Source organism: Excalfactoria chinensis, chromosome 1 (genome assembly GCF_039878825.1).
Source record: "Excalfactoria chinensis isolate bCotChi1 chromosome 1, bCotChi1.hap2, whole genome shotgun sequence".
Lineage (NCBI taxonomy): Eukaryota > Metazoa > Chordata > Aves > Galliformes > Phasianidae > Excalfactoria > Excalfactoria chinensis.
In genome coordinates this window covers 168,193,884-168,207,499 of record NC_092825.1, presented here as the reverse complement: position 1 = coordinate 168,207,499, position 13,616 = coordinate 168,193,884, and the positions used below count along the sequence as shown (strand labels likewise).

The 13,616-nt window shown below is 43.9% G+C and overlaps 1 protein-coding gene across 2 annotated transcripts in view; it reads right to left on the bottom strand.

The window, feature by feature from the left end:
- Window positions 1-13,292, bottom strand: part of RDX (radixin) — a 40,381-nt gene extending 27,089 nt beyond the window's left edge. The window contains exons 1-2 of one of the 2 annotated variants that reach the window (XM_072326611.1): window positions 13,155-13,292; window positions 6,494-6,558 (exon numbers count right to left, since the gene is read on the bottom strand). In XM_072326611.1, coding sequence (XP_072182712.1) covers window positions 6,494-6,505 — 12 coding nt within the window. In that variant the 5' untranslated portion in view covers window positions 6,506-6,558; window positions 13,155-13,292. Of the gene's footprint in view, window positions 1-6,493; window positions 6,559-12,053; window positions 12,418-13,154 lie in introns of those variants that run through there. The other variant, XM_072326612.1, reaches the window with a different exon arrangement.
- Between the last annotated feature and the right edge of the window lie 324 nt (window positions 13,293-13,616).

Here is a 13,616-nt window from a genome sequence, read left to right as displayed (position 1 = left end):
ACAGAAATAAGTACCAAATACACAGTGCTGTCTTCTCACTGCTAGAAGAGTCCCCCACCCTACTGCTAGGCTATTAGATTTTATTTATGCTCAGAGAAGAGTATAAAGCATTAAAGGTCAAATTTACATTGCTATAAATGCAGGAAAAAATGTTAAGACTTACTTAAGGTACACAGATATGTTCTTATTTCTTTGTCTTCTATAAAATATGGAACTGGAATAAATTAGGACTTGTATTACAGGTTCTGACACTACTTGATCTATGTCTGTGTAAACCACTTCTATTCCCTGTCTCCCTAATTTTGCCACCAGGTGGAATACTTTAAGAAGCAAGTCTGGAAGAGTCTTGGTCAGAGAGAACACAGAAAACAGACGTATGATGGGAAACAGGAAAGTGGACAATAACTCGGTCCCTACATAACAGTTCAAGGTTGTTCACCCCTGTCCCTAGTGTCAAGGTAAACAACTCTGGGCATGAGTTAGAAGCACAAGACAAGAGCAGCAGGAGTCAGAGGACCTCTAGGTTATAGACCTACAAACAAGGAAGATAGCAGGGAGTTACAAACTTTTTGTGCGCAAATACTGATAAAGAACAAGAGTTGAAGGCTTTGAAGAAAAGATGGTAAATTCTTATTGGAAAATATTAGAGGGAGGTGTTTGTGGGCAAAGAACAAGAGGTGTTTTTGTATGTTCTGATCCTCCTTACAAAAGGAAACTGCTTTTAAAAAAAAAAAAAAGCGGTTTTATTCAGCTTCAGGAAGCAAGGCTGCTTTAGCACATCTAGCAGTAAGTTACAGGGCTAAAATGTAACTTTATTAAATGCCAAAGCACTCTTATGTAACAACAGCACTGCCAAAGTAAGAAGCGCCACAGAAGATTTAGAAAGCTCAGAATGTTAAACTAACTGCAGCAGACTTTGTGAAGTTGCAACAGGGACTTCTTACATAAATACCCTTATTTTTAAAAAGTCCTTCTAGAAATGGAAAAGCTGCAGCCTGAGAGTCTGCATCCCTTACAGAAGCTGAAATAAATAGTAAAGTAATAGATGTCATATTAACACTCCTTTGGGCCAACTTAGATTTCAGCATACAACTACGGACCTTCTGCAGTTTTATAGCTAAAGCTTTGAAACAATGTTATTTTCATTCTGGAAAACAAAGTTACTGATGACAAAAGGTGAGACCAAACCCAGAAGGTTGATCTCCGACCAAAATCCCAGCCATACCACTTGCTTTCAGCTGCACTATTAGCTTTATTTTGCAGACAAAGTGCATTAAGACAGACAGTGGGGAGAGAGATAGCCCAGTGACTTGGGCACTGGACTGCCATTGAGGGAAACTGTCACTGGGGGTGCATAGGGACATCACCTGAACCACAATTTATGAAGACAAACACCACTATGAACATAACAGCTGAACCAACTTCACCATACAAGCGTGGAGACAGGATGGGCCTCTTGCAGATGTTCTAACACTACCACTGCCCAAGGCACAGAATTAGTTTATGCCAGCTTCTCAGTCCAGCCCTCACCAGGATTACGCTCGTTCCCTCTGAACTACTGAAGCTGCCACAAGGCACTGGGAACAGATGCTTTGTAAGGATGCCACTCTGTAACCTAACCTAGAAACTCCCCAGGTGCTTTTTGCAGTCCAAAGAAGTTTGCCCAAGGAAGCTTTTTTTAATGTTTAAAAAGTTGTATTGTCTTAACATATATTTGGTGTCGCAATTCAACAGTTTATTTCATTTACTACTGACCTAGGAAAGTCCATGTGGTCATAGGTAGGAAATACTTAAAAATGCAACTGGAGGCTTCACCACTGGGTAGCCCTGACCAAGGAGGATTTACAAAGTCTGTATGGTGAGAGACTGCTCCCTGTTTATAAACCAGGCCGCGGCACAACGGAGACTCAGCCGGGCAATGACCGGCAGCACTGAGACCTGGCATGCAGCACGTGGACACAGGAAAACACCGACTGCAGTACACAGGGTACAGAGAACCCTGATGCTGCCAATGTTCAATCCATGCAGCTAGGCAGAGTTTTAATGCAAAGGGTTTAAGACATCTCTTCTGCTCCCGGTTCGGATATATGAGCACACTAATCTTCACCCAGGGAGGTTAGGGCAAGAAGTGTGCTCCTGAGCTGTAAAGAGTGACATTTGAAGATAAACAACTAAATCCGTCCCCCAACATGCAGGCAAGATAAGAACATGGTTAGAGTTTGCCTCTTTCTGGCAGAATATCGCCCTGAATATACTACCTCTACATACTTACAGGTTAATTTACATTAACCAAGCATCTAGACAAGCACTGTCTGTATTTAAAGTGACAGAGAAGATAAAAGGGGAGGTTAATGAGTAACTTGGAAGTACTTTTAAAAATTCCTAAGAGGAAATACTTATGGTGCAGTGTTTTCTTCAGCTGGCTGCTTCTATGAACAAAGATGCAGCAGGAACATATAAAAAACAAAACAGTTAAGATTATCATACCATAAAGTGCACTGAGTTTTTCTATTGCAAAGGTCCACCTAAGAGCATTAAACTGATGTTTAGACTACCAAGACTTATCTCACAGCTTCTAAAGCCACTAGCTTGGCTCATTTGCCCACAGTTAGCAAAGGAAACAAATGGACAGGGAAAAAAAGAGAGCTGTTGCTGTCCTTTAGCCACTGCTTGCTACAATGAGTTGTGGTGCTTCAGGTATCATCAGGAAGCCTGAAGCCGAGCTGGCACTAATATACAGTAGGAAAACTGTTTAAAATCATGTGAAAAACAGTTCTGTTGTTTTAATGAACGCAATGCAAGTTAGTTTTATGTAAAAGCCATAGAAATAGCCCAGTCCTCATCTATAATCAAAATGCACATAGCAGAAGTTGTTTCTTCAAACGAGTTCAGTCAGTTACTGTATCTTGTTTGCTTCAAACAGTATTGTTGTTATGGAGGAGCAATACATCAGTCCCACTGCTTTATGCAATACATAAACACACAGCATTATCTACATCAGCCTCAAGACAGAGGGATGAAAAGATGAATGAGAAAAACTAAAGAATGAGATGAGGTAAAATAGTAGGGATTAAATGGCACTGTGAACAAATGGCTACAGAATCATGTATCACAGACATTAATAAAACTCAAAAAAAAAAAAAAAAAAAAAAACCAACCAAAAAGGTCCTCAAAAATGACATAGATTGACTATTTCTGCTGCAAAAATAAATCACGTGTCCAAACCATAACTAATGCTCTGAATATCCAAAGATTGCCCTGCAAAATAAATCCACCTTTTATCAGAGCGTTGTTACAGTATAAACCATTCAATTCAACCACTTCGCAGAAATTAACTTCATTCTGCAAATACCGATTCCAGGTTTAAATACCCGTATTACTCCACAGTGTGATAGCTGCTGCTCCTAGATACACAATACCATAAAATGCCACAGCCCCAAAGAACTGCTTTTAATCTTCCAACACGTAGCCCTGTGACAGCCTGGTATAATCTTTCCCTTTCATGCCTTGCAGTCTTTCACAGAAATGCTGCAAACTATCAGGAAAAAAACAAAACCAACAGCCGATAATTTTAACTCCTCTTACACCTTATAAATGCAACTAAAATTTCAGTCAATTAAACCTAATCTTCTTAGCCTATGAAATGATTAACACTTACGTAACTAATGGTGTCTAATTTTAGACTCCACGTTCCTATTTTTGGTGAAGAGCTGAGAGAGAGGCAGAGAGCTGAGAAACATTTCGTATCTGTTCCTTTAGGAATGAAACATTGCAAGTAAGATTCAACAGATGCTCTGTTCTTCCCTGGGCAGAGAAATGAGCACATTGCAAACAGCCCTACCAAGCAGAGCAGCCCCAATTTTGATTACAGTAACAAAGACCTAATTAAACACAAGTCAGTAATTTCTTTTTTTCCAGAAGGATCACTAAAACTAAATGCAACTTAATTGTGCACTGACAGGCAGAACTGAGAATATTAATGTCTCCAAAGTACTTATTTTAAAAGTAGAGATGCTGAGCAAGCTCCTTGAAAACAGAGCTGCTTTGTTCCAAATACACACCAAGTACATAAACAGACTTTTCTACAGAAGCAACTGAACAAGAAAATGTTTTAACAGTGGCTATTTTTCACGCACATGTTGCCTTAATATCTCACAACAATGCATTAAAGTCACTTATACCCTTTTCAAAACACTACTTTGCACTCCAGCCACTTAACCCAGTAGCCTCTGAGAGAAAATCCCACTCACATAAGAACAGTGACCTTTATTACCACATATAAGAAGATCATTCCCAGTGCCACAAACCTCACTGCAGACAGAGGCTAAACTTCCAGGAAAAACAGCTGAGTTTTAAAGCAAAATTTTTCCATGGTAAAATACTTCACCGGTCTTTGTTTAATTTTGTTTGGAATATTACATAAACTTTCCACATAAAAGCGAGAAAAAAATCCTGCAATTATTTCCATTATCTCCCTGTAATCAAGTGCTCAGTGATTTACACTGATCTTCAACTTCATTATTCATTACATGTAACATCAAAATAAAATTCATTCCAAAACACAGAGAGAATCTGCTTAGAGTTATATGCACAGATTCACTTACTTACAAGCACATTGGATTTCCCAACAACCATCATTGGGATCAATACTGCAGTGTCTGAGGGAACAAAACCTCAACAGGTCAACTTACAGAGACAGCTTCACAGTAACCCATCATTTAGGAAACTACCAGAGCAAAATCTGAGGTTTGACTTCTACAGGTCAAATTATTTCATCTGTGGCAAGTGTGCTACTACTACACTAACTGATCACAAGGTACGACTGCTGCAAGATGACGTTTACAAGAAAAAATCCATATGCCATTTTTCCAGAAAAGTTATCAATTTCATTTCTTAATGAATCTTTCCACATGGTGAGATCTCAGATGTGCCTACAACATCAGCAGGAGAAGGCCAACATCTGAAAAGTCTTACATAAAGTCCTCCATAAAAGAATATATGTATGTATTCTCTCACCTTCGGCCAATGAAACATCAGTAAAGAAAGGGAGCCTGAAGACTATTACATAAGTCAATTAAAAAGAGGAGAAAATCTTCTGACAATTCAGTTCCCTTTCTGAATGTTTTGCTCACTAAATGTAAGGGAACAAAATGAAGCAGAAGTCATTTAACACATGGTAGACAAAGAACTAAACATACAATATTACACCAACAACAAAAGAATCAAGTTGCTGAATACTGGGTATATCCTTAAAGGATTCTAAAGTCAGTATCAAGACAAAAATTAAACTGTTTGGTTTTTTTTTTTTTCCCTGGACACAAAGTGGATGAAGCCATATTTTAACTGAAAATAGATGTTCTCCCTTCTTCATTTACCTTCTAGATTACACCACCTACCACAGTAAAAATACCACCTTACTGACACTTCATGTGTTTTGTCTTTCCCTTGTAAACTCTACAGCAAAACTTTCCACTTATTCTAACAGACCTTGAGTCAAGAACAAAGCATGCCTCCTCCACTCAGCGTATGCCTCCTCACCTCACAGTTAACAGTACATAAAAGACCACCCCCCCTGCCAGCCAACCAGGCCAACTGGAGACTGTGAGCACTACTCTCCTCTTCAAGTGTGAAACTGACAACTTCTCAAAGCACCAAGCTTCCAGGTACCATCTCACACATTGCTATTAAACTACCCAGCTGAACTCCACTGGTATATTATGGGATCTTATGAAACATACTATGGACATGGACAAAACAACAAGAGCTGTTCTAAAATCACTAAATCACAGATGTCAGAAGGGATCTCAGCAGATCCTTCAGGCCATACCCCTGTTAAAGGAGGTTACCTACAGTAGTTGCACAGGAAAGAGTCCAAGTGGGTTCTGAGAAGGAAACTCCACAACCTCTCCGGGCAGTCTGTTCCAGCACCATCCTCAAAGCAAACAAGTTCTTCCTCTTGTTCATATGGAGCTTCCTCTATTCCAGTTTGTGCCCATTACTCCTTGATCTGCCACCAGTCACTGTTGGAAAGAGCCTAGCCCCAACCACCCAACCCCCATCTGTCAGACATTTTAAGCACTGATAAAATCCCCTCTGCCTTCTCTTTCCCAGACCGAACAAAACAAGGTCTCTTGGCCTTTCCTCATAAGGGAGATGCCCTTCTTTATCATATTCGTGCCCCTCCACTGAACTCTCTCCAGAAGCTCCCTGTCTGTCATGAACTGAGGAGTCCAAAACCAAACACAGTATTTGAGATGTGGCCTCACCAGGGCAGAGCAGAGGAGGCGGATCACCTCCCTCAACCTGTTGGTCATGCTCTTTTTAATGTGCCCCAGGCAACCACTTGCCTTCTTGGCCACAAGGACACATTGCTGTCTCATGGCCAGCCTGCTGTCCACCTCAGGATACCCAGATCCTTCTCCACAGAGAATTACCACTCCAAAAAACTGAAAATTCTGTTAAATTTTAGGTAAGTAAGAGAAAAGCAACTTACTGGCTTCGGCATTTTGCTTGTTTTCTCTCGTCCACTTCAGTCTTCTATCAATTCTTTGCTCCTTTCTGTCAAAAACAAATGTAAAAAGGGATGTTTCAAAACCAATAATAACAGAGTTTGCATATATCCCAGCAAACAGTACCAATGCCAACAGGGATAAACAGGTGTTCTACACATACAAAATGCCCTTTTCAGCAGGTAACAATAACAAACAGCTGAGTTACCCACCCCTGGAATCTACAGGTTTCTAGAAAGTAACCTCCCTTTCCAGCGTTTATAAAATACTCCACTGAAGTTAGAATTAAGATAGCTCCCCAAGTGCTGCAAGTTCTTTAAAGAAGAGGTGATATTAGGCATCTTTCACTACTGAAAGCCTTCAACATTACGAGAAGAAAAATTTGCTCAAGAAACTCCAAAGCTGCAATTTAAACTGACAGTGCCAGCCAAATTTGAAACTGCGTGCAAACAAAGAAAAGCTAACGTGTCCTTTAAGCATCACCACTGCTTCTTGTGTGTAAAAGCATCCACTTCTCCCTGGAAAGACACGATACACTCATTTTTCCCAAATGAAGATACACACAAGTAGACCATTATGGTATAAAATAAAAATAAAAATTAAGCAAAGCAGGTTTTCTTCATTTTTGTAAGGAGGCTGTAAGTAATGCCTGAATGGCTATGAAATTATTTACTGTTGTGTTCAACAAGTTCAAAATGGTCTTTATGTCTTGCAAAAAAAACCCACAATGCTTGTAACGTGGCTGGGAGGTCACACTCTGCCTTGATTCTGTTCATCCCAACCTAGAAGGATTAAGTAACAGTCACCTTCCTGCTCATTTTTAAAGTATTGACTTCTTTGAACCAGCCCTGCTGCTGCTCTGCAATGAGAACCAAAGGTAGCACTGCCTTCAAAAACAACAGAACTGCAGTATCGTTCATGCTAAGGCAAAAGAAGATGATGTTCAGCATAATCTGAGATTCCAGTGTCATATTCCTATCACTACACCACAAAGGTAATATTCTCTAAAGTGCTTAAAGAAGTTTAGAGACAAAACCAAAGTATTTCAAGTGATTTGTTAATCAGAAGCAAACTTCTGTATAATGGATTTCTTAATCATAAAGAAAGAAAAAAAGCAAATGTATTGTTAGATGTATTCAGATATGTCATGTTTCCTTTGCTTCTTATAAAGATACAGAAAATAAGAATAAAGCTTTGCAGAGCAAGTTAAGGGGCTCTGGTATTTCCTGGTTTTCTTTCTCTATAGTTTGTAAAGGATATTCTGAAGTACCGGACTGTATCACTAACGTTATTTTACACTATTTGAATGCACAGTTCGATACAATTTTGAAAAAGTTGAGCAAACTTCTCCAGAATTACATCTTCCCTGGTTTTATTTTTTACTGAAAGAGCTTTGGGGGGAGGAGGAGCGTGGGAATGATGTAAGATAAGAAACGACGTTTCTATGAGGTTTCCTGGGTCCATACAGCGCTGTCCTTTGATAAAACGCAATAGCACACACTCAGTTCACAGAAGAGACTGCTCTCTCTCTCCTCCCTGCTTTCTTAAACAGCCCCCAGAAAATAAGAAGTAGAAAAAGCTTTAGCCATAACTTCTGCTATCAGCAGGAAGGATTCCAAGCCGCAGCAACCCCCACGCTCACCTTCTTGCCAGCAAAGGCTCAGCCCTAGAGTTAAGCTCAGAAAACTGACCGTTCCAAAGCTAACTTAGGATCTCATCCACCATTTTAGAAGCGCACCAACTCAACAGCACTGAAACAAATGTTAAGTGGCACGACTGCTTTCATGTGCCTGTATTTGCATTGAAAAGAAGAGGTGTGGTAGGACTACGGCTATTATTCAAGTTCAGGCTCCAGAAAACAAATGAGCACACAAGGCTGGGCTGTGCTACCAACTGATCACTTTCTGAAGCCTTTCTAGAAGAAATGTGCCTACCAGATCCCAAAAGGATTGTGCCATGCCATCATACCATCGCAAATGCTTCCAGGTAGTCACTTTTTGCTTTTGGTTTTACCTCAATGTTTTATTCAACTGCTATGAACCAGCCCTACGTTACTATTTGAAACAGACTCTAAAACCTTGGGGCAACCGTTTAAATAAGAAATGTCATTACAACGTTTCGTTCTGTAGGATAATTTTAAGTCATCAAACCACAGCTGGTAGACATATAATTTAACTCAGTTTACACAGTTAACACATACTATTTGCATGCAATAAAACAAAGCCACCAGTTGAAGAATCTTCTTGTCCATAACTGAACACAAATGGTGCCACTGCCAGCCCCACAGGTGACTGTGGAGCAAAGAGAACCAAAAAGAATAAATGCATACAGAGTAAACAATATCTCAGTTCTCATTGAAGCATCTGCTGTTGTATCTTAGATTAAATCCATAATTTCATTTATTTAAAAGAAAAATATAAGTTTCCTCAACTGTGCTGAAGCCTGTTCTTACTGCAGATGGTCCGAACTGTGTTGGATTGTAAGGAAAAGTCCCATGAATCCAACACTGATTTTAGCTGGAAATCTGTAACATGGAAATAAATCTGCACATAGTGCAGTCTGTGTCTACATGTTTTCATGCTCAGTGTTACGCAAAAGCATTGCAGCTAATTATTATCATTACAGAAAAATCAAGTTCTTCCCAGATCTCAAAATGGAACAAAATAAATAAATAAATAAAATCGAAATCAAGCAGCAGATAGAAAAACCACCCCATCTTCCCCAATTATCGGCATTGATTAGTATAAAAACAAATATAATGAAAATATTTGATTGAAAAAACCAAATATCACCGCCAGGCAAAACACTGTCATCTCCACTATCATCACGGCAGTAAGAGCTCACTTCTGCCATTTACGTGTACCCAATTTACATTTAGTGGACAAAATTACTTTGGCTCTCATTAAGCTTTTTGCTCTGACTCAGTTGATGACGTATGTTCAGTTTTTATCTTAACCCCCATTCCACACCAGCCCCGTGGTGCTGTGGGTGCGGAGCTCCTGCTGCAGCTCCCCAGGCCTCGAGGCCTTCACGGCACGTGCTGCTGTGCTCCATCTCCGCACTGAGTCACCACGAGGTCAGCTGCCGCGCATCACAACCCAAACAGAAATTCTCTTCAAATGAACAACTGAGATTTCCATTCATTTAACAACATAGCAGTTCCATTTTTTTGAAGTCATTATCATCCATGTTCCCAGTTATGCCACAGAAGCCAACAAATAAAGCAATTGTTGAAAGACGACAAAGCAAGCTTTATCCAGAAAGCGATGGTGCAGAAAGCGCACGATGCCAAAATTCTGACAGATAATTTATGCAGCAGCTGTTTTCAAAAGAAACATTCATGCACACAGCCGCGGGGCAGGGGGCAGGTGAGGAGGGGACAGGGGGCCCGAGATGATGGAAAACGGAGCCTCAGCATTAGCAGGGCCCTGTCTGACAGCGCAGGGCCTTCCTCCAGAAGTCACTTCACAGGGTGCTCCCCAGGCTTCAAGCTCTCAACACCTGCCCGTACACACAGATGGCAGGACCACAGAGTTTCAGCCACAGCCACGTAACACCAGCTCACACATTTACAGAAACTTGTTTATCATAATTACACTTTTTCTTTGCAGTCTTGAAGCACTGCAATGGTTGTGATCTCCAACAGCTTTACAGGCAGCAATAGGAAACCTACAGGCCACTGTACTCACCCGCTTGGCCTCAGCTTTCTGACAAAGCCTCTGTTCTAGCATAGCCCCTGAACACCTGCAGGGCAACCATCCCTTCCACTAAGCTCAACAGCTCCTGACACACTTGGTGAGGTCCAATAAAGCTGTGTATTCGCCACAGGCTGTACCTCTATGTGCACCTGTCAGTCAAGTAAAAAGATACCTACACAACTGTCTGAGACGCAGGCAGACCACAGTGGAACCAGGACAAGCAATGTTCCAGGAACAGGAATAAAATGAAAAAAGCTAAATTCTGTACATAAAACATCATAATAATTTTTTAAAAAGAAGAGATATGAGAAGTGCCAGATACTACAGAGTTTTACATAGCAATACTTGGAGTATTATACCTTTACCTCCTCAAAAGAACACTATTATCCTCCAGTTTCCCCACTCCCACCATACCTGACTTGCTGATTCTCTGAATATAGTTACTATATAACCAGGACAATTGTTATGCTTTAAACATATTTACAGCCAGACCCATTTTGAAGATGCAGCTGCTTTCTTCTCAACTGGAGATCCCAAGAACTTCAGAAGTACTAATGAGAACTGGGCAGCAGCCAGCACAGTAGTTAAACAGAAAGGAACACAGCACAGCCAAATGATGTTTATGCAACGCTTGAAGTTTTACCAGTTAGTGACAGATGTGTTAAACAACTTGCATATTAAGCTTAATAATTATAAACTGCCATCTTAAATTCAGTTTTTTGCTTAAGGCACCCAGTCAAGATCTCGATGAGTTCTACAACAACACCACACAGTCTTCCCATGTACAGCTGATACAGAAGTAAAAAAATGGAAATGAAGTGTGACTGACACAAGTACTCTATTGTTTTAAGGGGAGAAACTTGTCTAAAAATAGGACTAGAAAGGAACTGTGGCATAACTGAAACCCTGGGTACGTCCCATTCAAAAACCAGAGGTTGCGTTCTCCGAATAACGTGGTGCAAATCTCTTAGGACTAGTCCCATAAAACACAGAAAAGCCCTCACATCGGCCTCCATACACTCTAGCTTGAGTTCTTAAATCAAAGTGCTCCCTGCTTGAGTCAGTGCAATAACTGTTTCTCCCTGAACTACGTGACTTGAAGGTTTCATTTCACTGTGTAATTAATAAATGCCTAAAACCGAAAGAGAAAGTTATTTAATTCAAAGCAGAGCCAAGAATAAGCCTGCTGCTAGAGTTACCCAAAGATGCAGCCCTTCAATGCAGAAAAAGCTTCCTGAGGTCCCTCCAGCTCTGGGAAAAGCTGGTGAGACACACCGGGTGCTGCTTTAATGCACAGTATCTTTGGACAATCAGGTCTTTCTTCACAACTTAGTATAAAGTTTTGGTTACATTTACAAACTTGAAAATCCTCCCTTTCCTCTACACCCACACGCTTTTAAGGCAATACAAAGCGATAGGACAGCTTTGATGTTTTTAACACATCCAATACAAAGCTGCAAATGCCTTGAACAACTTCCCTTTTAACCCCTGCCAACACAAGTGCTCCTTCTTAAAAGCTGAGCAGCAATTGAAGATCTCAGAAGAATAAAGCCGCATACCTATCCCGACAATGGCTGAAATCACTTCGTTTGCTCTATCCACAAGGAACTGCCTCCCCCAGAAACTTCACCTCTCTCATTCCTTACCCGTCACCCCCAATCATACACTGCGTGGACGAATCCACATTCTCACCACACACGCAGTGAGCCAGCTTCTCACTCTACAGCTTCACCACATTTGCACACCGGCAGTTCTGAACATCAGCAAGGCCGGCAACACTCCCTACTGTGATGGCAGCAGCAAACGACCAGAGCTCTTTCTGTTCTCCCTCCAGCCACTTTCATACCGTTTCTTTCAGTCAGTACCCAAGGAGAACTCTCTGGACAGCTCCTGACGTGTCACATCGCGTCCCTTTCCACGTGGTTTTTAACGCCGAGTTCGGTACTTCGGCCCTCCTGCCTCCCAACCTGAGAGAAGAGCTGTGTCACTTCGGCACAAAGCTGGAAACGTGCCACTGCCTTGTGACTGCCGCCCGCCGGGAGGCCGCTTATCTGGGAACACCGCCGTTTATTTTTCTCACGCAACCCCTCTTCTGCTAAATCGATAGCTCAATACAGACGAGAGTTACAACCCAACAGCTATCGCTCCTCCGTTACCCACCGCAGAAGCGGGGCCGCGTCCCCGAGCGCAGCTCCACGCCCCCGCCCGACGCAGCGCTGCAGAGCGGTGCCCACGCACCGAGAGCTGCGGCACCCGCGTGTGGGCAGCGCCGCGCCGTGACACATGGCGAGGGGCCGAGCTCGGCGCGGGGACACCTCTGGCGCCTGACTCAGCGTCACACGCGCAGAACGAAGCCGAGTTCAGACTCCTAACTCCCACAACTCAGAAAGAAAACGCTCGCGGGAAGGCTGCGCCCTGAAAGCTGATGGGAAATGACAGCCCCGCTGCAGCCCACGGCCGGTTCGCTTCTTCGGAAGCCACAGAAGTAATTTTCCACGAGGGGATTGAGAGAAGCGAAACGGCCGGGCGGCACAGCGCTGCAGGCAGCACGCTGCCCTCCCCGCGGCGGGCTGTAAGCGAAAGGTGAACTGGAAGCGCCCGCGGCCCGCGCAGAGCGTGAAGCCGGGCAAAAACGAGGCACAAAGGCTCATTGAGGGCCGCCGAGCCCGTGACGTCGGTCGGCACTCAAGGACTCTTCAAGTGTCCATTTGTTGGAAACAATAGACAGCAACAGATGCTCGCAGCGCTCCTTTATGAAGCGATCCCTTATCGCTCCCGCTCGCAGCCGCCACATGGCCGCGGAGCCCATGAATAATGCAGCGGGAGCTCCCGCAGACGCCCACGGCTCCCTCCGAGGGGCGGCGGGACGGAGCCCTCGCGGCTCGCGGTGCCCGGCCCGTCGCGAGGCCCAGCGCCCGACCCGGCCCGCCGCCCCCGCCGAGCTCACCTGGGGCTGCCGCTCCCCCCCGCGGCGTCGGAGCGCGGACGAGGCGCGGGAAAGGCGACCGACGGGATCGAGGACGGGCGTTTCCCCGCCCCGCCGCGCAGCTCCCCCCTGGCAGCGGGGCAGGAGGCGCTGCGGGGCCGCCCCGCGCTGCTCGCGGCGCCGCCGGGGTCGAGGCGCCGAGCGCGGCGGCCGCTGACAGCTCCGCAATATGGCGGCGGCCGCCGCCGTTCAGATTTTCCCCCCTATCAGATTTTGCGGCTCGGGACGCGGCGCGCATGCGTAGAGAGGAACGCGCGTGCGCGCTGGGCGGCGCGAAGCCTCTGCCCGGAGCCCCGGCGGAGGGGCGCGGAGTTTCGGCGGCGCGGAGGGAGCCGCGCGTGGTTGTGCGGCTCCGAGGGCGGGGTGTCCCGCCGCATCGGGGCTCGGCGCGGGGAGGGGAGGGGAGGGATGCGTGTTGAGAGG